Source organism: Nicotiana attenuata, chromosome 1 (genome assembly GCF_001879085.1).
Source record: "Nicotiana attenuata strain UT chromosome 1, NIATTr2, whole genome shotgun sequence".
Taxonomy (NCBI): domain Eukaryota; kingdom Viridiplantae; phylum Streptophyta; class Magnoliopsida; order Solanales; family Solanaceae; genus Nicotiana; species Nicotiana attenuata.
In genome coordinates, this window is record NC_031989.1 from 4,253,897 (window position 1) to 4,279,662 (window position 25,766).

The following is a 25,766-nucleotide window of genomic DNA, read 5'->3' on the forward strand; positions in this document are numbered from 1 at the left end:
ATAGTGTATTTAGTGTTGTGAGCTTCTTTAAGAATAGCATGTCTCAACCCATCTACGTCTGCTACACATAGCCTGTCACCCATTCGAAGAACACCATCACTTTCAACAATCATATCCTTGTTTTTACCAGCTAAGGCCTCATCCTTGTATTTGCATAATCGTTCATCCTTATATTGGGTGGCCTTTGCGCTCAACTAATGAAGACTTAGCCTTAGCACAAGCCAACAATGCCTCTGAATTTCCGACACTAGATCTGATATATGTAGTCTCAGAATGTCTTTGGCCAAAAGTCTCTTTGCAGGAGCTATATGTGCCAAACTCCCCATAGATTTTCTGCTCAATGCATCAGCCACCACATTGTCTTTTCCAGGATGATATAAAATAGAACAATCATAGTCTTTGAGTAGTTCTATCCACAAATGCTACCGAAGAGTCACATCTCTCTACTGAAAGATATACTGCAGACTTTTATGGTCAGTATAAATCTCACAAGTTTCGCCGTTTAGATAATGTCTCAAAATTTTTAGAGCAAATACCACTGCAGCCCCAAATCATGTGTAGGATAGTTTTGCTAGTGCTTTTTCAATTGTCTCGAAGCATAACCAATAACGCGACCATTTTGCACGAGAACACATCCTAATCTCACCCTCGAAGCGTCACAGAATACAATAAATCCTCCGGAACCTGATGGTAAGTCTAATATTGGTGCAGTTGTCAAACATGTTTTGAGTTTTTGAAAGCTCTACTCACATTTCTCCGTCCACTGAAACATTTCATTTTTCTGTGTTAGCTTAGTCAGTGGTGCTGCTATTCTGGAGAAATCCTGCACAAAATGCTTGTAATAGCCTGCTAAGCCTAAAAAGCTACGAATCTCTGTCGGAGAAGTAGGCCTGGGCTATTTCTGCATAGCTTCTGTCTTCTTAGGATCTACCATAATTCCATCCTTGGAAACAACATGCCCCAGAAATGATACCGAGTCTAGAAAAAATTCACACTTCGAGAACTTAGCATAAAGCCGATGTTCTCGCAATGTCTGCAACACAGTCCTGAGATGATCCTTGTGTTCCCTTGGCTACGAGAATATATCAGTATATCATCAATAAATACTATTACAAATCTATCCAGAAATGGCTTGAACACCCTATTCATTAAATCCATGAATGTCGCTGGAGCATTAGTCAGTTTGAAAGGCATCACAAGAAACTCATAGTGCCCGTATCGAGTTCTAAAACAGTCTTGGAAGTATCTTCATCTTTAATTCTAAGTTGATGATAACCAGAACAGAGGTCAATCTTTGAAAAGTGGGTAGCTTCTTGTAACTGATCAAACATGTCATCTATACGAGGCAAAGGATATTTATTGCGTATTGTTATCTTGTTCAACTTCCTCTAGTCAGTGCACATTCTCAGGGATCCGTCTTTCTTCTTTACGAACAGTACTGGTGCACCCCATGGTGATACACTAGGTCTAATAAAACCCTTATCTAACAAATCCTGTAACTCTTGCTTTAGCTGCCTCAACTCTGTTGGTTCCACTCGGTATGGGGGTATCGATATGGGTTGTGTGTCAGTCAGCAAATCAATACCAAAGTCCATTTCTCGTACTAAAGGCAATCCTGGTAAATCCTCAGGAAATAGATCAGAAAATTCTCTCACCACTGGTAAAATTTCTATACTAGCTGTTTCCTTTCTTGTGTCATTTACAATAGCTAAGACACCTAAGCAACCTTTCTTTAAAAGTCATTGGGCCTTCATAAAAGATACAATTTTACAAGTCTTTGGAACCTGACTCCCTCTTAGAATAAAACTGGGTTCATTTGGAATCTCAAACTTTACGATCTTTGCATGACAATCGACTATAACATAGCAAGAAGATAACCAATCCATTCCCATCAGCATGTCAAAGTCAATCATATCAAGTACAATAAGGCCAGCTAGAGTATCTCTACCCTCAACCTGAATGAAACAAGTACGATACACGTATTCAGCTAATAGAGACTCTCCAGCAGGAGTAACAACTAGAAAAGGATCATTTAATAGCTCAGGATGTCTACTAAACCTCAAAGCAAAGTACGAGGACACATAGGAGTGAGTAGATCTCGGATCAATCAATGCAAGTGCATCAAATGAACAAACAGAAATAATACCCGTAACCACAACATTCGAGGCCTGAGCATCCTGTCTAATAAATGCAAAAACTCTTGCCTGACCTCTACCATCATTCCCTTGTCCTTGATTTACAGTAGCACGGTCTCCAGCACCTCGAGCTCTATTCCCTGTAATTGTAGCATCTGAAGTATTACGAGTAGTCTGAGTCGATGCAGCTGACTGAATAGAAGCCTGGTTGAAATTTCTCGGAGGCTAAGGGCAATCCCGCAAGTGATGTTTTACTTGAATTTCAGCGATCGTTTTTTCAACTATTTTAGCGATTATGATAGAGATAAAGCTCTTTAGATGTCCCAATTGGCCACACCGAAAGCACTCTCCAGTTAGAACACGACATTGCCCAAATGTGATCTACCACAAGTCTGGCAGACTGGAGTAGTGGCATATATCTGCCCAGAATTATGATGTCCAGAAGATGATGGTCCCCTATTACCTTGTCTTTAATGTGGTCTGTATATGGACTGTGAAGACATGTGTGTCCCTGTCTGAGAACCATGTTATTGTTGTTGTCCCTGATTTCCTGTGTAGACATGTAATTTTTGACCCTCTCCAAGATTTTGCACATTTTTAGCGTAAATATTTAATTTAGGTTTAGTATCGCTATTCTAAATAGTGTTGACCCTTTTACTTTATTTTTATCATAATAAAATAAGAAATTACAAAAAAAATATTTTTTTAATCTTTAGGTTAAAAGTCAATTAGTATATTTATATTTATAGTATTATAACATTTGAAAATACAAAAAAAAAAAAATTAGTTTCAGTTGTAGTATTTAGCTTTATATTAGTTTATTTTAATTTAGAGTTATTTTTATATTTTTATAGATACATTGTATTATTTGGTCTTTTTAGCCTAAGTTCAAACCCAAAAGGTAAGGTCCAACCCAATTACCCTTAGCCCATTCTTCCCAACCCATTAGCCTACTTAAGTGCAAGATTAAATTTTAGCCATCTATTTCCTTCTAATCCAATGGCCATCATCCCTTCCATATAAAATACCCAATTATAGAAACTCTACCCTAAGATTCCAATTCCTAAAAAAGCTAGGAGAGGCCGTTCCTACACAAAAAAAAAAAAAAAAAAAAAAGGAAAAAACCAAAAAAGAAGCTGACCACTGATTTTCTCTAAGAAACCAGCAAAGTTCTTCAATTTTTGCTTATTCATACGAAGAACAACAAAAGAAAAGAACAAAGATAGATTAATGATAAAAAAAATACGAGACCAAAAGAAAAGTGAGGGAGCAAAACAGATCTAAGAAAAAACGAAAGAAAAATATTTTCAAAATCTTCTTCTAGCACTACAAAACGCCAGCAACAACTGATTCCGTCCAATTCTCAAAATCGTTTTGAATTTCGGATTGCTTGATGCCGTGATGCAAGGTCATCGCAGAGGTTATCATCGCCTGGTTTTGCTCGGGTCAAAGGTCCTCGATAATTTTTGTTCCTCTAAATGGTAGTTGCTGGATTTCTCTGTACATCGCGTCGACGAAAGTCCTTATAAAGAAATTTCACATTCAAAGCATTTGCTTCGAGTTTGGGTTTCGAGTTTTCCGGCGCCGATTCGAGGTTCCGGTTCGTAGTTTTGGCATTTCAGTCCGCCGATCGTGGCTCTTTTTGGTTTGACGATTGAGTTGTAAATCTCCAGCTTTGTTTATCAACATAGAGCTATTTTGAATTCATTTCCTGATCCATCAAGGACAATGTGTTCCTTTAAGTGCAGACGTTTTGCAGCTTCTAACACCTTGGAATGGAAAACAATTCGTTTTTATCTAAAAGAAATTTGAGTGTTTTAGAATCTATTAATTAATTCATAAAGGTATTTCATGGAATTGAAGAAATCAAATAGGGTTTCGCGGGCTACTGGACCTAATCTTTGTCAGCGTGAACAGTGTTTAAAGTGTGGGTTTGAATCCGTGTTTGGTTGAGTTTCCGGTGCTAATTCGGATTCTGTCCGCGATTTGTTATATTTTGAGTGTTAAACTGATGTTCTAAACGTCAATACCACACAAGAGGGGGGGGGGGGGAGTGATTTGTGTGGTACCCAATTTTCGCTTATCTGAACTATAGAATGACCTGGTTCTTCTAGGAGTTCCAACTACTACTGTTTGCGGAATAATAAATATAGAATATAAAGAACACAGAGATTTTTACGTGGAAAACACCTGGCTCAAAAGGTGAAAAAACCACGATCTACTACTCAGTAGGATTTTCCCAAATTTCCATTAAAATCACTGAGCCAAAACAGCATTTACAAAAACTCTTTGTAAACCTAAAGATTAACTCTAATCCCGTTGTGGCACACAGCCTCAACTGTTACGACAACTTGAAGTTAACTCTAACTTGAACACTCTAGGTACCTATTACAATCGCTTCTATGAAAGCTGAAAGGTACAATGTAAAATCACCTACTACAATTGAACTAGAATAAAAGATAGACACTAGGAATTGGTTCTTCTATCTCGTTCAAGTAGCTTCAGGAGTGCACACTCAAATCACACATAAATTGCTAGCAAAATTGCCTTGCTCTTATGCTCCAATTTAAGTTTAACTTCTGCTTATGTGCATTATCTGTAAAAGAGAACAGCACTGACATTTAATAGGTTAGTAATCAGAGTTTGACTGGGATTCAATTGCTGCTCTTCTATCGTAGAAGAGTTCATGATGATCTCAAACTCTAACACTATCTTCATCCTAATTTATTATTCTCTTCATGTAAACCTAAATTGTTTTCTCTTCATGTAAGGAGTCTTTCTCTCCTTATCCAATATGCAACCTTTTCGATCAGATCAGGATATATTGTTGCTCGATCAATTAGACTTATCTCCTTTACGTGCATCTCACATGTACAGGTAGATCATGACTGTGCTTCACAAGATGGACCTGGTCCATGTTTGAGTTCTTTTGTCTATCTTCAAAACTTCACCTGTTCTTAGACCAACAAATTCCCCCTTTTTGATGATGACAAACTCTGTGCTTTTTACTTATTTGGATCCTGTAAGAACTCAGCTTAATCATCAATGCAAAGTTTAGAAAATTCACTTATCATCAAGGACCAGGTTAACTAGGTTATAAATATCACTTATTCAGAATGTGTAAAGCACAATATCTCTCCCCCCTTTTGGCATCACCGAAAAGTTGCATACAAAGTGTGATTCCCAAATTTTAATAAGTACTCATGCCACTGGGGCAACTGCAAATGCAATCATGGTTTAATCATTAGTATTTAAGCAAACATATTTAAACTATCAAGGACAGATTAACATTGAACTAGAGCAAAACAGTAGTTATCATTGATAGAGATATGTTGCCACCACAATCCACAAAAGGAAAGAAAAAACATTCAAACCATGACCAAAAAACAAAAGATAGAAAAATCCCTAATCTGGATCACTGAAGGTACTGAACAGGTTCAGGAGACAAAAGCTAGGAGTCCTAAGGCTTGGGAGAGCTAGAGGGTTGGTTTTGGGCTTGGAGAAGATTTAGCATATTATGAAGAATTCAATCATTCTTCTCCTTTTCTTTGGTAAGCTCAGTTCTGAGAGCATCCCTCTCAGATTCCACCTCTTCCACACGAGCCTTGAGCCTAGCTATCTCAGCATCCTTGGCTGCACATTCCTGAACCAGAATCCTGACTTTGCTGTTGATAGGAGTCTTCTTGGATGAATGTCGACGCCCCCTTTTTCCCAAGAAATCGGGTTTATGACATTTTTTTGGAAAATACAACTCTATTCCCGTTTGGCAATTGGGTTTTGGAATTGAAGAGTCGCCACCTAATGATTATAGTGCATTAGGACACTTTAAGGAAGAATTTGAGATGAAGAACTAGAGTTTGGGTAAGGGCTAGAAATTATCTCGAGGGGAAGGTGTTAGGCACCCCTCAAGATCCACTAGTGTGGTTCCCGGCCATGCTACAGTTGTGACTTTAAGTGCAAACAACAAGTAAACAAGCAAGAATTACAAATACAAGGGGGTTTTCATATAATAGTTGCAAATAATTTGAAATTAAACGAAGTTAAAGAGGCTGAAATTTGAGAAGAAAGTATTTTTCGAAATAAAAATAAACAGATAAAGGGAGAGGAGTCCTATGTTTATAAATAATATGGATCACCCCACCCAACACCCGGTAACCGTTTATACACGTGGTGTTATCGCATGGTCATCATATCCATATCTACCTTTCCCACCCCATTAAGGTATTAAAGCGCGGAATGTCTCGTTACTTATTGCATGCTAGTACCCGTCCCAATCCTATCAGTCCCGGAGGCATTTGGACTAACTAGTCCTAATGGGAGAGGGGTTTGGGGCCTTTTGGAGAGTTTTCAAAGGACAAAATACTAAGGCGTCAATCAAAACACATAATGCAAGTAAAGGGGAAAACAAATAAGCAAGTAGGGCTCGCATAAGCCTCCTAAAATCAGATAAAGCCATAGAGTTTAGCATGTCTTGAACGTTCTGGTTTAGTCTTAAATTAAATTAAAGCGATAAGCGGACTGGTTCAACACATATTTTTGGACAGGAAGTCTACATTAGGCTTACTCGAATGCAGTTGTCTAAGACTGATCCAGTTGATTAGTTAAACCTTTTGTCTATGTGTTAAGCGGACCTATAGGCATGGTATTTACTGGTTTCAGGAAAGAGGCAAACTGATTACAGAAAAAGGTTGCCAGTTTTAATAGAATAATACAGGTTTTGCAGTTGATATTGCTTAAACGAGCGTGACAGTTCAGAATCGGTATTTCCTATTGGCATGCTTTCTAGACGTCTACTGATTTTAGGCACCTTTTACAGACGTTAGCAAGAGTGTAAAAATCCTACGAGCATGATATCTAGGGTGCAATTGACTATTGTTTGACCTATAACTGTTTGTCTAATGATAGATGCGAAAATGTAGAATCTTAAAGACATGGTCTCTTCATGCAGAATTCTTATGAGCAGGATATCTGTATGATATACAGAATTCTTATAGGCATGGTTTCTATATGCAGATGCATATACTTGTGAACATGATTTCTATATATGAAAGTGCAGAAATTCAGAAGCAAACCCTATAGGCAGGATGTCTATATGCTTAGTTGCAGAAATCAAATGTTAAATCCTATAGACATGTTTTCTACGTGTGAAGTTGCACAAATCAGAAATAAATCCCTATAGGCATATTTTCTACCCTTAGTGTAAAAAAAATAAACCCCCCCTTTTTTTTATTGAATCCCCATGAGTTTATACAAATCATTACAGACCAGTAGAATAAGACTGAAATTAAAAGTATATCAGAAGCTATCAGCTACATCCGAGCAGCCTAATTCAGACTTAGTGTCTAATAATATGAGATTGAGCCACTTCCGAGATCCAGATTTCCAAGGCCTTCTCTTATCTAGGGTGTTTCAGAGATCCAAGGGGTTTTAGGAACCCCGGGCAGTGCTTACACCCAAGATGCTAATCAGAATGAGTTATAGTGCAGTGTGGAAGAGCCAACCCTCAGGCGTCCAAGTTCAGAGGGAGCTCAGGGGTCCCAAGGCAAGGCTCACAAGAGAGGGGCACAACTTAAGTTCCAAGAATGAGTGAAAGTGTAATAGGGAGGGGTAGGGAGTGCCAAAGCAGGCTGGTGGTCACACCTAACCATGAGGTAGGCTGACACACCCCTGACCAAACCTGTTGGCCAAGCATTGGAGAGTAAGGACCTATTGAAGGTCAAGCCATGGCCTGGGCAGTAATTAGAATACTGTCAGGCCAAAGCTTTAACTCAACACACATAATAAGGGAATGGGGATGGGAAATTGAAAGAGCTTAGGACCCAAAGGGTCCAGTTCATATCCATGGACAATAACTTCAGCTATATTGCCATGTTTTTGAACCATAACTCAAAACACATAAGGGGATATAGGAATGGGATTCATTACAAGAAATGGGCAGAACACATTACACAAAGATTAAATACTTCAGACATTAAAGTGAACATGGACATAAGAACTGGTAAGTAAACACATTGGAGTTGGGGCTAGAATTAAAACTAGGACATACCGGTTTCAGAAAGCAAAGAGAACAGAAATCTTGTAACAGGCCACAATACAAATAGCAAGAGTATACTTATGAGTGTGAGTCTGAGTTCAGAAAAAAGACTCGAGTGTTGATCGTGTGTGTGTGTTAAGAAAGGAGCAGGTATTTAGAGTTTGAAATCAGGCAGGGAACAAAGGTAAAAAGATAATCATGTATCAATTAGAATCAATCAGTAGCAGAAAATCCTTTAATTGAGGAGTTTAAATTTGAACGGTAAAGGGCAGAAATTATTTAAGGAAGGAGATCAAGTAAACATATTGTGCATAACATACAAATAAGGGGTAAATAAATAGGGGTTTTAATTAAGGAAAGAAAATTTGAAACACACGGTTAAGTAAATAAGGCAAAAACAATGTAAATCAATTAGTACATAGTAAATCAGGGAATCAGAGATTCAAAATCACTAATGAACCAAGTCAGAAATAAGGGAATCGAAAGGTTAAAGAGAGTTTTCAAATAAAACAAGGAAAGAATCAATCATGCTTACACAAGGAAGTCTGAAATTAGTCCCAAAATTCTAGAGGGACAACCAGTGTACATAAAGAACGCACAACATCGGGCGTGTGAGGTTAAATCATGACAAAGAGAAACAATTAATGCTAGCGAAACATGATAGTCGTATAGGCTAATCAGAAGCATGCTAAAGAGTCAAGTAAACAGGGTCTCATAGATTTTAGCAAAAAGTCAGAACCACATGGAGAAACAAAGTTGAAACAAAGATGAAACAACTTCAGGAACTCAGAGATTAGGGTTTTGAAACCAAGCAAGTTTAGAGATGAGAAGCACACAAAGCACGTAAAAAGTGGCCTCAAACTCGAATGAAACCCCCAAATTCTAGGGTTTTTACCATTAATCGAGTCTAGAGACGAAAACAAGCAAGTCAGGCAAAAGAATACTAACGAAATAAGTTCAGAAAACTCAAAGGGACTGAGACCTTCAACATGTATTTCCCAGAAAACTTCATGAAAACATAATAAAAGAAAAATCGTGCAAAATACAGTAGGGGAAGTCATAAGAGCAAGATAGAAGAAAACACAGCAGAAGAAACACATAAGAATCACAGTAGAGCATGTAAAATCAGAGAAACCCTAAATCGGAGAAGATGAGAGGTTTGAAAGCAAACTTTTGAAAGAAACTTTGAGAAATTGTTTGAAAACCTTAAAATAAACATAGATCTAGAACAGATCTAGAGGAATCAGGAGAACCTCGAAAGGCTAGGGTTTCAGAAGAACCCTAGAAGCGAGAAAGCCTGGAAAAGTCACGATCTAAGCTAGAGAATATCACAATCAGGCTCAAAAGACCAAGAGCCACCGGAGCAAAGCCGGAGATGGCCGGGATCTTTGAATAGGTGAAGATCTGAGCGAGGACCTTCGGGGTCTGGCCTCGAACCTTCAGGTATCAAGCACGTGAGAGCAGTATGGGGTGAGAATAGGTCGTCCATGGTTAGAACAGCCATNTGTAAAACCTAAGGATTAACTTTAATCCCAGTGTAGCACACAGCCTCAACTGTTGCGACACATTCAAGTTAACTCTAACTTGAATACTCAATATACCTATTACAATTACTTCTATGAAAGCTGAAAGGTACAATATGAAAACCTACTACAATTGAACTAGACTTAGAATAAACACAATGCTGAAACTGGTTCTTCTAACTTAGTTCATGTAGCTTCAGACGTGCACACTTGTATCTCGCATATGTTGCTTGCAAATCAGACTTGATCTTTTTGCTCTCAAATATGCTTAACTTCTGCTTATGTGCAATCACCTGTAAAAGAGAACAATCGTTATATTTATAGAGTTAGTAATCAGAGTTTGATAAGAACTCGAATTGTGGATCCTTTGACAATTCAAGTCCAAGAACAACTCTAACTCCTAATCCATATCCTTGATCCGGATATAATTCTCTTTTCATAAGGAGACTTCAACTCATTATCCTATATGTAATCTTTTCGATCAATTCAGAAGATATTGTTGCTGATCCTTGAGACTTATCTTCTTCACGCGTATGTCACATGTGTAAGCATATCAACACTGTGTCTCACATGATGGACCTGGTTCATGACTGAGTTCATTTTGTCAATCTTCAAAACTTCATCTGAACTTGAGCCAACATAAAGGGATATAGGAATGGGATTCATTACAAGAAATGGGCAGAACACATTACACAAAGATTAAATACTTCAGACATTAAAGTGAACATGGACATAAGAAGTGGTAAGTAAACACATTGGAGTTGGGGCTAGAATTAAAAGTAGGACATACGAGTTTTAGAAAGCAAAGAGAGCAGAAATCTAGTAACAGGCCACAATACAAATAGCAAGAGTATACTTATGAGTGTGAGTCTGTGTTCAGAAAAAAGACTCGAGTGTTGGTCGCGTGTGTCTGTTAAGAAAGAAGCGGGTATTTATAGTTTGAAATCAGGCAGGGAACAAAGGTAAGAAGATAATCATGTATCAATTAGAATCAATCAGTAGCAGAAAATCCTTTAATTGAGGAGTTCAAATTTGAACGGTAAAGGGCGGAAATTATTTAAGGAAGGAGATCAAGTAAACATATTGTGCATAGCATACAAATAAGGGGTAAATACCTAGGGGTTTTAATTAAGGAAAGAAAATTTGAAACACACGGTTAAGTAAACAAGGCAAAAACAAAGTAAATCAATTAGTACATAGTAAATCAGGGAATCAGGGATTCAAAATCACTAATGAACCAAGTCAGAAATAAGGGAATCGAAAGGTTAAAGAGAGTTTTCAAATAAAACAAGGAAAGAATCAATCATGCTTACACAAGGAAGTCTGAAATCAGTCCCAAAATTCTAGAGGGACAACCAGTGTATATAAAGAATGCACAACATTGGGCGTGTGAGGTTAAATCATGACAAAGAGAAACAATAATGCTAGCGAAACATGATAGTCGTATAGGCTAATCAGAAGCATGCTAAGAGTCAAGTAAATAGGGTCTTATAGATTTTAGCAAAAAGTCAGAACCACATGGAGAAACAAAGTTGAAACAAAGATGAAACAACTTCAGGAACTCAGAGATTAGGGTTTTAAAACCAAGCAAGTTTAGAGATGAGAAGCACACAAAGCACGTAACAAGTGGCCTCAAACTCGAATGAAACCCCCAAATTCTAGGGTTTTTACCATTAATCAAGTCTAGAGACGAAAAAGAATACTAACGAAATAAGTTCAGAAAACTCAAAGGGACTGAGACCTTAAACATGTATTTCCCAGAAAACTTCATGAAAACATAATAAAAGAAAAATCGTGCAAAATACAGTAGGGGAAGTCATAAGAGCAAGGTAGAAGAAAACACAGCAGAAGAAAACACATAAGAATCACAATAAAGCATGTAAAATTAGAGAAACCCCAAGTCGGAGAAGATGAAAGGTTTAAAAGCAAACTTTTGAAAGAAACTTTGAGAAATCGTTTGAAAACCTTAAAATAAACATAGATCTAGAACAGATCTAGAGGAATTAGGAGAACCTCGAAAGGCTAGAGTTTCAGAAGAACCCTAGAAGCGAGAAAGCCTAGAAAAGTCATGATCTAAGCCAAAGAATATCACAATCAGGCTCAAAAGCCCAAGTGCCACCGGAGCAAAGCCGGAGATGGCCGGGATCTTCGAATAGGTGAAGATCTGAGTGAAGTCCCTCGAGGTCTGGCCTCGATTCTTCAATCAACAGGCATGCAGGAGCCATTGGAGGCAGGTACAGGCCTTTAATGGCTTTGGAAGCCATGGATTCAGGCGATTTTGGGTGGTAACCGGAGGGAGGCGGCTAGGGTTAGGTTTAGGTCTTAGAGAGAATCAGGGAGGAGAGGGGATTCGAGGGCGGCGGGTTAGGAGAAATGAGGGAATTAGGGTAGTCGTGTGGATTAAAAAAGGAAGGGACGAATAGGGGCCGTTGATCTCAAAGATCAACGACCAGGATAAAAAAGGGTCTGGGTCGGGTTATTTGGAATAGGGTGGCGGGTTAGGTTTAAACGGAAATGGGTTGGGAATTTGGGGCTAAGATTGGACCTAATTTGAGGCTAAAATTGAAATAGATGAGGCTAGTATTTAAATAGCCAATTTTCCTTTGTTTAATTTTATAAAAATAGTGAAAATTACTCTGGGATAAANATAGGAGTCAGCAGCAGCAGATGACAAACAACAGCTCAAAAGCAAGTTCACAGCCCAACAGACAATATCACAACCAGTCCAGAATTGAATTATGGAAGAACAACACCAACAATCAACCAAACAGACTTGGATAAACTCAAACCAATGTGAAATTGAACCCAGAATCACTTGTAATAGAACCAATATACTTCAGGCAAGCTTCAGCGATTAGAAGAGATGAAGATCATTGCCTAAACCTCAGAATTAACCTATAAAATGCAATGTAACAGTAGCTTTGATTTTTACTGCATTTCTGCTTCTTTTCTTTTTTTGAAGATTTGGAGTTTGGATTTCAAATTTCAGATATGAAACTTGTGGACAATGAGAGGGAATTTTTAGAGGCTCCAAACTTGTTCCCTAAGGCACTAGTCATGCCTTTTTATAGGCAATATGAAGGCAGCCTTCATGATTATCCAATTCCCTTTCTACCCCCTGGAACCCCTAGTCTTTTACCCTTTTACCCTTAAAAAGAGTCCAAAAAACATACTCACGTTTGTTTTCTACACACCTGGAACCTTCTTTCCTAACAGAATTGATTCCCTCCCAATATGAAGTCCCCAAACTGACCCTCAACCAATCACTTATTACACTCCCTACTTGACCTTTAAACCCCCTTAAGTTTCTTTTGTTTAACTAAAACCCCTGGAAACTCTGAACGTTTACAAACTAAGCCAAACAATTTTGATAGAAATCAACAAACAAATCAAATCTAAATGGCATTAACTTCTAAAACTTAAGATGTGCAATGAAAATCAGAAACAAACCAACACTAGAACAATTGAACTATAGTTAGCAGGAAAATAATAAATGAATTAATTCAAAATCCAACCCTGGAAACGACTAATAATTGTTTTACAGGGAATCAAACACCACGAATGAACAAATTTCCTAAGTCGAATAACCCTAAATGAAGAACTAATCCTCTAAAGATTCTGATGAATGATTCAACCCTGCCTTAACTAGCTAATATCAATGATTAAACACAAGAAAACAAAAACTAATAGCCTAAAACCAGAGCCAACTGAACTCCTTTCATTCTTAAATCAAAACAGAAACAAACAAGAAGAAAAGAAGCAGAGGAGAAGAAATTGAAGAAAGGCAGGAAGATGAAGAACCAGTAAGGAATAATAGGAACAAATACCTAGGGTTTGGAGTTTTGCCGGCCTTCAGTCTTGCATGGAGTCCGGTGATCTCGAACTAAGCCAAAACTAACGGTAATCGATTGTTCTTGTCAAGAACAATCGATTATCGTGACTTTCGACTCAAATCAAGCCCGCAACTTCCGAGAAATCAACGAAGACGATTTTAAGATTTTGGTTTTTTCCTTCAGAACTTAGATTCGAGGTTTGAACATATGGGTGCGGGTTTTTGGGTAGTTGATAATGGATATGGGGTAATGGAGGTGTGGTGATTGTCTGGTTAAAAGATGAACTGGTTTTGGGCACAGCGCCGCCGTGGGCGGCGGAGGCGGCGGCAACGGACTCGAAGATTCGAGGGGACTGCGTGGGATTCGAGCCATGGGGGCTTGGGGTTTTTGAAAGAGGAGGAAGTGGGGAGTTTGTGGTGTAATTTTCAGGGCCATCGGAGTATCGCCGCCGGCGGAGGCGATTTCCGGCGGGCGGCGGGCGGCGGAAGACGGAGGAGTTAGGGTTTGTGAGGGGTGAGGTTGAGAGACGGGGCTTTGGGGGTGAGGGGTGCCCTTCAGACAATATTATATCAAAAATTGTCAACCGTTAGATCAAACAACCTAGACGGTCAGGATTGATTGTCGTTGAAACGACGTCGTTTGGTGCGGGCAAAAATGGACCGGGCGGGGAAAGGGTTTTTGGGCCAGACTGATGTGCCTTTTTCCTTGGGCCAGCTATTTAATTAGAAAATTGTCCCAAATTAAACAGCCCTTAAATTCTTTTAGGCTTCTTATTTTCTTTTCTTCCTTTTTTTATTTCTTTTACTTGCTTTTTCCTTTTTTTTTTTTTTTGTTTAATGCAACACTAAAAGTAAAAGACCCAATGACTCTAAAGTTATACTAATTGAGCTCCAAACAAACTAATTCCCAAAAAAGTAAGACAATTAAAAATATAAGTGCAAAAAGAACCCTTTTTGTTATTTCTTTATTTGTTTGTAAAATTAATCACTAATTAATCCTAAAATGTGAAATTAACCCTACATGCAAATGCCAAGTATTTTTGTATTTTTCATGAATTAAGCAATAATAAACGTGCACACACAAATGCAAACAATTAACAAAAAATGCCACAAAAATTCATAAAATTGCAAACAATGAAAAGAAGTTATTTTGTTTTGAATTTATGGGAGTAATTCATATAGGGAAAAAATCACGTGCTCACAAGACCCTCGAGGTCTGGCCTCGATTCTTCAATCAACAGGCATGCAGGAGCCATTGGAGGCAGGTACAAGCCTTCAATGGCTTTGGAAGCCATGGATTCAGGCGATTTTGGGTGGTAACCGGAGGGAGGCGGCTAGGGTTAGGTTTAGGTCTTAGAGAGAATCAGATAGGAGAGGGTATTCGAGGGCGGCGGGTTAGGAGAAATGAGGGAATTAGGGTAGTCGTGTGGATTAAAAAAGGAAGGGACGAATAGGGGCCGTTGATCTCAAAGATCAACGACCAGGATAAAAAAGGGTCTGGGTCGGGTTATTTGGAATTGGGTCGTGGGTTAGGTTTAAACGGAAATGGGTTGGGAATTTGGGGCTGAGATTGGACCTAATTTGAGGCTAAAATTGAAATAGACGGGGCTGGTATTTAAATAGCCAATTTTCCTTTGTTTAATTTTATAAAAATAGTGAAAATTAATCTGGGATAAAATCAAAAGCAATGAACCCCTTAATAATTCATAAATATTAATTGAAAAATACTGGAACTAATTTTACAATTATAAAATACTATTAATCGTAAAATAGGCTATAATTGCAATTATATGCAATTTAACTTTAAAATTACCAAATAAATTCGTAAAAATGTGCCAAAAATCACCTTAATTATATTTTGGTATAAATATGAGAATGAAATAAGTTATTCACCAAAAAATGATAATTTTGGAAATGAATACTGGATTTTGTTGTATTAAAATAGGAAATAAATTGGTTTAAAAATCATTAAAAATTTGGAAAAGTACCGAAGCTCTTGGGTGTGCTTTATATATGCACATATATGCTATTCTAAAAATATTTTGGGTGTAAAACTTAGGGAAAAATTGGGTATCAACAGGGGTTAGTTCCTGAACCGTCGTTGCTTGATCTTTCCGGGGTTGGCTCAACACGATGAGCGGTTTCTGGCCCAGCCACGCTTGGAGTCCTTTGCGGACTTTGTAACAACTTGTTGCACTTGCAACATCTCAAAAATCACTTGTAGACTAACTTCTCTTTCTCCTTGAGCCTGTGTCCTTTGAGCGTCAGGTTGATCCCCTCCGCATACACTTCCTTCGACATCAGTGTCCAAATCGACGTTCACGGCAATGTGTGAACCAACATCGACGGGGTTTGGCGTTGGTGCTACCCCATGGTTTATCGGTGGCACACCGGTCCCTGCAGCTGTGGCATTGTTTTCTCCATGAGATCCGAGTCCGTCGTTTCCATGCACGGGTGCATTTGCTGAGCTAGACATATCTTAGCCTGAAATCAAAGAATCTTTGACAAGAAAAAGTTGAAGAATATCGTGTGTTATCAGAAAACTAGCACTAAAATAATCACTATTATCTTTAGCCCCACGGTGGGCGCCAAACTGTTTACCTCGGAAAACGTCAGTAACAATTAAAGATGATTTGTGGTTTTAAAGATATGTGATTTATTCTAATACTAGTGAATATACAAGTTATATTAAGTTAAAGTAGTAAGAATTGATGAACCAAACCAGCTTGTTGGAGCAATGGGGACCTCGAGCTCGATTATCTCGGGGGCCTCGAGGTGAGCTAAGAGTAAGCAAAGTATGGACAACAAAGTAAAAATAATAAAGCTGAAGAACAATTAGGGAGCACGGCTAATGAGAAAAGCAGAGTAGAATATTCTATTGCAGTGATTCAGATCATTTTTTACCAAGATTGGGGTCCCCTTTATATAGAAGGGGAAAACCCTAATATAGTACACTTCCAATTATGACAAAGAATTCTATTGGTACAACTGTATAACAACCTAGTACGGACTTGTACAATTTCGTAAAAATCTTATCCCTTAATTTATACCCTGATCCACATATCCTTGAGAAATTCCCGCTCTTTCTTGAGTGTCATCGAAAATGTACTGCCCCCGAGGCAGATCATGGCGGGTCTTCGAATTGCTTCCCCGAGGTATGCATTTTCCAGTCAGATCTGGTCTTTACTTCGTGCTACCCGAACTCGAGTTCGGGGTTCCATTCAGACCTTGAAATCGAGCTCTCCGAATTCGGCCGTATACAATTTACAACAACAATAATTATTTATACTAAATCTAGTTTGATAACTTAGGGGAAAAAATTAAATAAAATGTTATAGTTAGTCAAAATTATTTTATTATAACATTAGTGTATAAGAAGATGAATTTTAAATCTATATCTATCTATACAATATTAAAAGCACGAAGTCCCTTAGCGAAATGTCATTCGTCTTTTTTTACCTTCGTTAGTACACTTTATAATGGATAAAATAGTAACTACAAATACATTACCTTTTTGGAAAAATAATGCCGTAGCATAAAAAAATAATTAAGAGAAGAAGTAAGATTCTCCTTCTTGAATTACTATCCTTAATACTACAAAGAGTGCACCGTCAAATTTTTTCGTTGGTTAAAAAGAAAAAATAACAAGACAATAACTAGGAGACCCATTAATATCCTAATAAAAAAGTCAAATTTATTGTAGTTAAAAAAGGAAAAAAAATATTTGAGATAAACTTTCTAAATCTTAGATTGTTCGGGTAGTTTTTTTATAATAAATGACTTCATGAATTTTGTAGTGACAGTTCTTGTGGTTTCTATATAGCTATCAATTCAAGTTTGTAATTACAAATCAAGTTAAATGATATTCTTGTAGTTTTTAATAAGTATTATATTTATATTATAAACTTTATAATGTATATTACATGAGAAATATTAGTGCTTAGCACGTTAAATTTTTGTGAACTTTTGCAAAATGATCTAACGAATCTTTTTAACATAAAATTAGAAACATAAGACTTAACTATTTACTAAAAAGTAATCGTTTATAAAGATATAACAAGGTACAATTGATAGAGTGCATGACTCAAAATTATAAAAAGAAGAAGATGAAATTGGCCTCATTATCGGAGATGCTAGGAATATGGATGTCACTAAGAATTTATAATTTTGGAATATGAATGTCAATAATAATTGCTACAGATCTAAAATATGTCGTCTAGATCTGCACCTTAATGCTATATAATATATTTTTCCAATTGAATATAAGACGTTAATCTCCTTGATAATATTCGACACCCTTATCTCGCAAACTTGTTTGGTCAAATCCTCACAGGGGAGGCTCAATAAGTTTGGTGGCCTAAAGCCAAACTTTAATGTGAGGCCCTTTTAAAACAATCATATATATATTTTTAGTTGAAGTAGATTTTTCTAACTTTTTGAGAATAAAATTACTTATAATTTTTCGCATAAACCATTTAATCTCTCATGTGCAATATGATCTTAAGTAATAGAACATGATTCAAGAAGTTGATAACTTTGTATTAAAAGAATTTTTTGATGTTTCAATATTCTCGTTGCAATGATGAAAACCTTAGGGAAAAAAATAGAGTTTAAAAGTGTGTTACATATTTTCTAATGATTAATGTAATCCTTTTTTTATATAAAATATTTTACGTTTCTACTTTGAAATACTTAATATTTTCTTCAGAAGATTTGGGGCCTCACGAGAAGAGTTGTGGTGGGATGGATAGCATATCTCCTTCTTTAATCGGAAGTATTCGGTTTCAGTATTTGGAACGAAAAAATCCCTTATAAGGAATAGTTCCCACTTTAATGGATTTTACACGGTACAAATTTGAATTAATCAATGTCCCAAATTAAATATCGAAAATCAAACAAGAATTGGGAAATAAAAATTTGGGCCCCCAAAATTGCGTGGCCTAAAGCCACCGCTTTAGTGGCTTTACCTTCTGGCCGCCCTTGAATCCTCATAATTTTTTTTTCTTGGGTTAAATTATAATTTCTATAGTACTTTTTAAAAAAGAAATAGATAATTTATATTTTGTTTGTGAAAAAAATACATTTTGTCAGTTAACTGACTCCTTTTGTGTTTTCTAAAATAAACTCGAGAGTATATACTTTTCAAAAGGATTTCAAAAAAGAAAAACCTGTTAAATTATCCGGAGTTTATGTATTCTTGGTGAAAATAAAAAAGGAAGCACGATAACTTGTGAAATTGTACTAATGAAATTACAAAGCTGGAACAAATATTGACTAAGATGATCGAGGACTTCTATTGTCATTGTTTCTTTATTTGTTGAGTTAGTTAATGATCAATGCTCGTCATTTTTAGGAACTCACATTTTTTTAACTTTTATTTTATAACTCAAATGTTATTTGTTAATATAGTACATTCTATTTATGTAAATTTTCACAAATATATATTTATTAAGACAAGGTACACGCGCAACGCGCGTATCCTAATACTAGTTATTTTAAATACATGAGGGAAAAAGAGCCTGCACCCATTACTGGACCGGTTTGGTTTACGGTTCGCTTTTGGATGTTCCGGTTCACAGTCATGACAACCACGTCACAAAGTTCACTTCCTTTCGTTAACTCTAAAACCCTAGAAAGCTGGAGCCTTCAACTGTCCTAAAACCCTGTCTCCCTTACTGTGTTATACATGCGTACACAATAATCTTTGCTCTTCAAAAGAACCATGTTTCCTGTTCAAAATCCAAGGCCTCAGCGCCCTTCTCAGTTCCAGACCAATGGAGTTGCTCCTTCAGCTCCCCTGCAGGTTCTCATCCATTTAATTTTCTTATATATTTAATTTAATCTTTTTTTTTTTTTTGGTTTGATTTGGGTTTCTTGATTAAATTTCATCAGATTATGGGTAACCCAGGAAGCTTTATGCAAAACCCTATGCAAATTCAGCCTCAGATGGCGATTCCAAACATCAACTCAAATACTCAATTTTCCCCTCAGCAGCTTTTCGCGTTCCAAATGAACCAGATGAATAATGTTAACTCTCAACAACCAAAAGGTCAATTCTTGGCCCAAAATGTTGCAAACCCTCCTCAATTCATGAACCAGAATGTTGCAATGCAAAATTTGAACCAGCTTCTGCAATTACAAATGGCTATGCAAATGCCAGGGTTTGGTCAGGTTGTTCCTGGGAATGTTCCATTGTATCCGAATCAGGTGTCTCAGGGTATGGGACTTCAAAATCCTAACTTTGCTATGAATGGGCATTTGGGTCTTATAAATGCCAGTGGAACTGTCCAGCAGTCCATGAATGGAAATTTGTCTAAGCAAATGGATAATGCGACTCGGCAATTGCAAGGGCAGTCGCCACTGATGAACTCTTTTGGCGCCGTTCAGCACCCACAAACTCAGAACTTCAATGCTCCTGCTTCTGCTAATTTGCAGGTGAATACACCTGGTGCTTGAATTCTTCTTTTTCTGTACTTCAACTGCATATTGTGTTTGAGGTGGTTTAATCTTTTACTAGATATTTTTTTTGGTTGTCTTCTCTTAGACCGTCTTAATATATTGAGTGCAGTATGTATTACTGGTAAATCCCATATGTGGTATGCTGCTATTCGCTTAAGATGATGAAGCATAAATAGATTGTGATGGGCCTCCTTAGCTAGTAACATGCTAGGGAAAGCTGTTAAATGGAGGACTAAGAATTGCGTGATCTTATTCTGTACTAGTAAAGGATTGCATCATCTTTCAGAACATAATTATTGTTAAAGGGAATTGGAGTAAGCTGCATTATAGAGGAACACTATTCCTGTTTTGGATGTGCTCATATATGATGCTTGTTTTAGCCAGCAAAATTTGCTAATGTTTCTGCTTATTGTTCAAACCAGGTTTCTCAGGGTATGAGGCCTCAAAGTTCCAACTTTGTTATGAATGCGCATATGGGTCCTGTGAATGCCAATGGAGTTGTCCAGCAGTCTAAGAATGGTTTTCCTAAGCAAATGTCTAACGCGACTCAGCAATTGCAAGGCCAATTGCCTCTGATGAATCCTTTTGGCTTTGTTCAGCAGCCACAAGCTCAGAACTTCAATACTCCTGCTTCTGCTAATACACAGGTGAATTCACTTGGTTCCTGCATTCTGTTCTGCTTTAGTTTAACTGCAAAATGTGTTTGTGGTGGTTTAATTTTCACAAAATAGTTCCTGGTCACCTTCCCTTAGACCGTCTTATTCTATTGACTGCAGTATGTACTACTGGAAAATCCCATATATTATACCCTGACTTTCACGTAAGAATCAAGATGATGAAGAATAGATAGATAATGATGAGCCTCATAAGTTAGTAGTATGTCGGGGAAAGATGTAAAATGGAGGATTAGGGAAAAACGTCATCTTACTCTATACTAGTGAAGGATGCTGCCTTAAGTTATAGCCTTGCTGAATGGCGAGATTATTTATTGCAGCTCGGTCATTGGTAACTCTCATCTAACATGTTCTACAGAACATAATTATTGTTTGTTAAAATGGAGCGTAGCTGCTTTATAGAGGAAGAGGACAACTATTCCTGCTTGTGCTCATACAATGATGCTTGTTTTAGCTAGTTACGTTTGCTAAAGTCTGTCTCTGGTATTGTTCAAACTAGGTGTGTCAGGGTATGGGGCCTCAAATTTCCAACTTTGCTATGAATGCACAATTGGGTCTTTTAAATGGCAATGGAGCTTTCCAGCAGTCTATGAATGGGTTGTTTGAGCAGATGCCTAATGCAGCTCAGCAATTGCTAGGCCAGTTGCCTCCGATAAATCCTTTTGGCTTTGTTCAGCAGCCACAAACTCAGAACTTCAATGCTCCTGCTTCTGCTAATACACAGCCACAGGTGAATTCACCTGTTTCCTACATGTCTGTTTTGCTGTACTTTAGCTGTGTTGTTTGTTCGAAATGGTTCAAGCAATTTTTACTAAATAGTTTCTTTGTTTATCTTCTGTTAGACCTTCTTATTCTATCAATCACAGCATGTATTACCTAGTTGGGAATAAAGAAATGAAACTGCTTGTTCAAGAGCTTACTGGAAAGTCCTTATCAAAAAGAGAACAATTAAAAAAATCCTTAATCAAAATGAAATTCCAACAGTTTGAGCACTGCCTTTTATTTTCATGATGAAGGATAGATGCATTGTGAAGAGCCTTTACTGGGGAAAGATGTAGAATGAAGGACTAAGAAAAGTGTCTTGTAACTTTGTACTCAGTAAATCTTTAGCTTATAGCATTGCTCTATGGCGACGTATTTCTTGTAGCATGGTCATTGCTAACTCTCATTTGACACAACCTGCAGAAATATAATTGTTGTTTGTTAATGTAGATTGGAGTAGTCAAGTTGCATTGCAGAGGAATACTTCCATTTTTTTATGTGCCATTGTCCCAATAGCATGATCCTTGTTTTATTCTAAAGAATGGTTGTGTTTATTGTTTCCACGTCAGTTTTGGAATATGATTTAGATTTAAGAATACTTGAATGCATACTTATTATGAAAATATTAAAGCAAACCAGAAGGCTTTATATTTATTACTCAAAAGTTACAACATCAGATTAGCTTTCTGCAACTTATGTTACAAGTCATAGGCAAGGCTCAATGCATTTAGGATCACAATGATAGAATTTTGCGTAAAAATAAAATTAAACAAATGAAAAAATAAATAAATAAATAACAAGTCTTCTTGTTCTATGCGTAAAAGTTTAACAACATGAAATGCATCCAAGGGTGTGGCCTAGCAGTCAATGAAGCGGGTGAAAACCCAAGTAGAGACAAAAACCTAGGTGATTTCTTTTCATCTGCCTAAGCCTTGAAGGATAGAGTTACGTAGTACATGTGCTGGTGGTGGGAGGTAGCAGGTACCCAGTGGAATAGTTGAGGTGTGCATAAGCTGGCTAGGATACCATCATAATCCCCCCCCAAAAATGTTTAACAGCATGAGATTGGTTTTGGACAGTGTTGTTTTTGCTCCGAGGAGAATCGAGAACCATTTGACTATTTGCATATGATATTTCTTCAGATGATACTGAGCTCTAGAACTATTTTGCAGGTAAACCCTGAATGTGTTGGTGGGCTTAACAAATCAATAGGCAACCAGCATAATTCTTACAATAGTAACTTCTCAAGGAATCAAAAACATGGCGCTAAGTATGTTCGGCCCTTGTGGTTCATTTATGTTTGTTCTTTCTATAACCCTTTATCCATTTTATTCCTTTCCTGATCTCCATTTTCTGCAGATCTATGAAGTCCCAGTTTGGCAAAGGGAAGTTCTCACCTCATAGTAAAAGCCTAGAAAAAGGTCTGTTCTTTTTGTTTTTTTGCTCATTTACTTCTTACCCATCTTCTTGATCCTGGGGTCTATCGGAAACAACCTCTCCACCTTCATAAGGTAGGGGTAAGGTCTACCTCCCCAGACCCCATGTGTGGGATTTCACTGGCTTTGTTGTTGTTGTTGTTGTACTTCTTACCCATCTATATGATTTGTCAATTCCAGCATGTCCTGTTATTTGATTGCGCTGCATGCATGAACTTATTTTTTTGTTTTAAATGGTAGATACAAGCTCCAGATGTCAATTCCAACATGTCCAGTTAATCTGCTTCTGACGGACAGCAGTTCTATTTGTATATTTGCGTGACATTGCTCTTGAGATATTTGTAGTAAATACTGCCATTCTCACCTTTTTGTCAGGTCATCACAGAAAAGGGGAGAAAAAAAGTTTTCTTGCTAATTCAGTGAAACCCGAGATGGAGAAAAAGAGGTACTTCTCTGCTTTAGTGTAATCTTATAGTGCATCATGTGCAGCAGAACGAAAAGTCTTGTTAACATTTGTTTAGCCAGTTTTTGAGAATTTTGTTGAGTACAGTTTTGTGTGATAGCTTTTTCTTTTTCGGGTTTCTTGTCTGTTTGTGCTGATTATGTTTTTTCTTTGTTGAGACATTGGACACCATTAGTTTGTTTTCAAGCAGTTGATCGACAAAAACTTCAAATGTTTGATGTGGAAAATAGGAATTTCTTTAGATTGCCTAGCAATAAAGTCAAAGGTGATCTATTTTATTACCAAATCATGGTTCAATTATATCAAATGCCCTTCAACAATCAAATTGGTTTTTCTGCATGTCACATGGGAAAAGAGAAAGTCATCGTAAAAATGAATGCTCTCTCCTGTACCCTGGTACCTGTGTTGGTGGAAGGTAGCAGGTACGCTATGGCATGGTGTGCATGCAAGTTTACCCGGATACCACCTTTATTAAAAGAAAGGCTGAAGGCTCGCATAGCATGGATGGCTCCTTGATGATTTCTATTTTTGATGGGATTTTGTTCTGAAAAAAGTAGCAGCATAATCAACTTCTATTAATTTTTGTTGTCTTTCAAGGGTGATCTTTAGATTTTGTCATTCTGTTGGCAGTTGGTCTTTAGTTTTTCTAAGCTTCTATCTCTCAAGTCTTATCCATTCAAGTTTCCTCTGTTTTCTGTACTTTATTTTTATTTTCACCTTTTGTTTTATTGTTTTCATTTAATTTTCTTTGGATATTACTCTTGGATGCAAAGGTCTCTCTTGGTGACTTATTCGGCCCAAGAAATCCGGCGGTGGCGGGAAGAACGCCGTAAGAATTACCCCTCAAAATCAAACCTTGAGAAGGTTGGTTACGCGTACTTCAAATAATGTCTGTACTTGGTTATATTGAAACGTGGCATATCTTAAGAATAAATTTGCTTTGCTGCAGAAGCCGACAGAGAAAAGTGCAGAGACTGATGATAGTTCAAGTGCTGCCAAGTTGCGCCGTCAGGTATGTTGATAATCCTCATTTCTGTAGTATTCAATGCCATCAGAAGTTGCTGAAGACACGAGTCTTTAATTTGTTTTTACGATAAAGACCTGTATACATGTGTTATGTAAATATCTGTGTGTATGTGGGTAATCTTTTACTATTCATATTACTTAATTAGTTTAACTTCTTGCAGCGACTTAAGGAAATTCTGGCCAAGCAGGCTGAGTTAGGCTGTGAAGTTGCAGAAATACCATCATCCTATCTATCGGATTCTGAGAAACAAGGGGATGGAAGGGAGCAAAAAAGGCCATTGAGTAGAAAAGAGAGGTTCCAAAAAAAGTTCAATAAAAGAGAAAGATTCAATCGAAATGACCGCTTCTCCAAGAAACGAAGATTTGGAAACTCTGATTCATCAAATACTCGTGATCAAAACGGTTCTACTGCAGGTCAGGTTCCAGAAACCGCAAGAGAACCAACACTACTGCAGAAACTATTGAGTTCAGATATTCGGAGAGATAAACGCCACCTATTGCAGGTCTTTAGGTTCATGACCATGAATTCTTTCTTTAAAGATTGGCCTGAGAAACCCCTGAGATTTCCTCAAGTGGTACTTAAGGAAACAGGACAAGAAATTGAAGCTGCTGAAGAAATATATGATGCTATCGATACAACCATCGAAAAATCATCAAATGACAGTGACAATGATGAGGAAAATAATATTCCTGAATTTGCAGAAGCAGCTAGTGAGTTACAAGAAAATGGTAACTCAGAAAGTGAATGACCTCAAGGTGGAGGGACAAATCACTGATTAGACAAAACAACAGGCTGTATCAAGCTCTTTATATCACTGTTTATTGTATATGCTTTTGCTAGCTTCATCTTAATTATGTGTATATTCTAACTTGTCTAAATGTCATGGCGCGGATTGGAATTTTAATTTTCAAAGTTTGCTAACATGTTAGATTTAACAGTTCAAATCTGTGAACACTGCCTAAAAATCAGTCACACTGATAATACACTTCATCGGTCGTTTTGTAGGATGTATTAGGGAAAATAAAATATGTATTAACTTTGGTATTAGTATCTCTTGTTTGGCAGCATTTTTCAACCTATGTATAATTAATAACACTCTATTCAGTACTATTCTTATACAATCATATCATTAGCAATACCATGGTTTTTAATACATGGATAAGTATGTATAAAGACAAAACTTTTCCTTCAAAACTTTTTTCAATTCCTTTCCAACGTTTTGGAGTGTATTTTTGTAAACAAATAATTATATAAAATAATTCTGCAATGCATGTTATATTTTACTATATACCAAACCAAATCCCCGAAGGTAAGGTGTGTATACATAGACACTTCAGTACTATACTTAACTCGATAATATCAGGAAAGAAAAATTAGATGATTTTGTTCTATCATACAACTCTATTTATACCTAGCAATTT

The 25,766-nt window shown here is 37.1% G+C and overlaps 1 protein-coding gene across 1 annotated transcript; it reads left to right on the plus strand.

Moving 5' to 3' along the window:
• Nucleotides 19,094-25,249, plus strand: LOC109226049. The gene is made up of 10 exons (XM_019390872.1): nt 19,094-19,327; nt 19,417-19,959; nt 20,406-20,630; nt 21,157-21,387; nt 22,592-22,689; nt 22,779-22,840; nt 23,231-23,300; nt 24,092-24,182; nt 24,268-24,330; nt 24,506-25,249. Exons 1-10 carry the CDS (start codon nt 19,247-19,249, stop codon nt 25,091-25,093), a joined length of 2,052 nt encoding a protein of 683 aa, XP_019246417.1. The 5' UTR covers nt 19,094-19,246; the 3' UTR covers nt 25,094-25,249.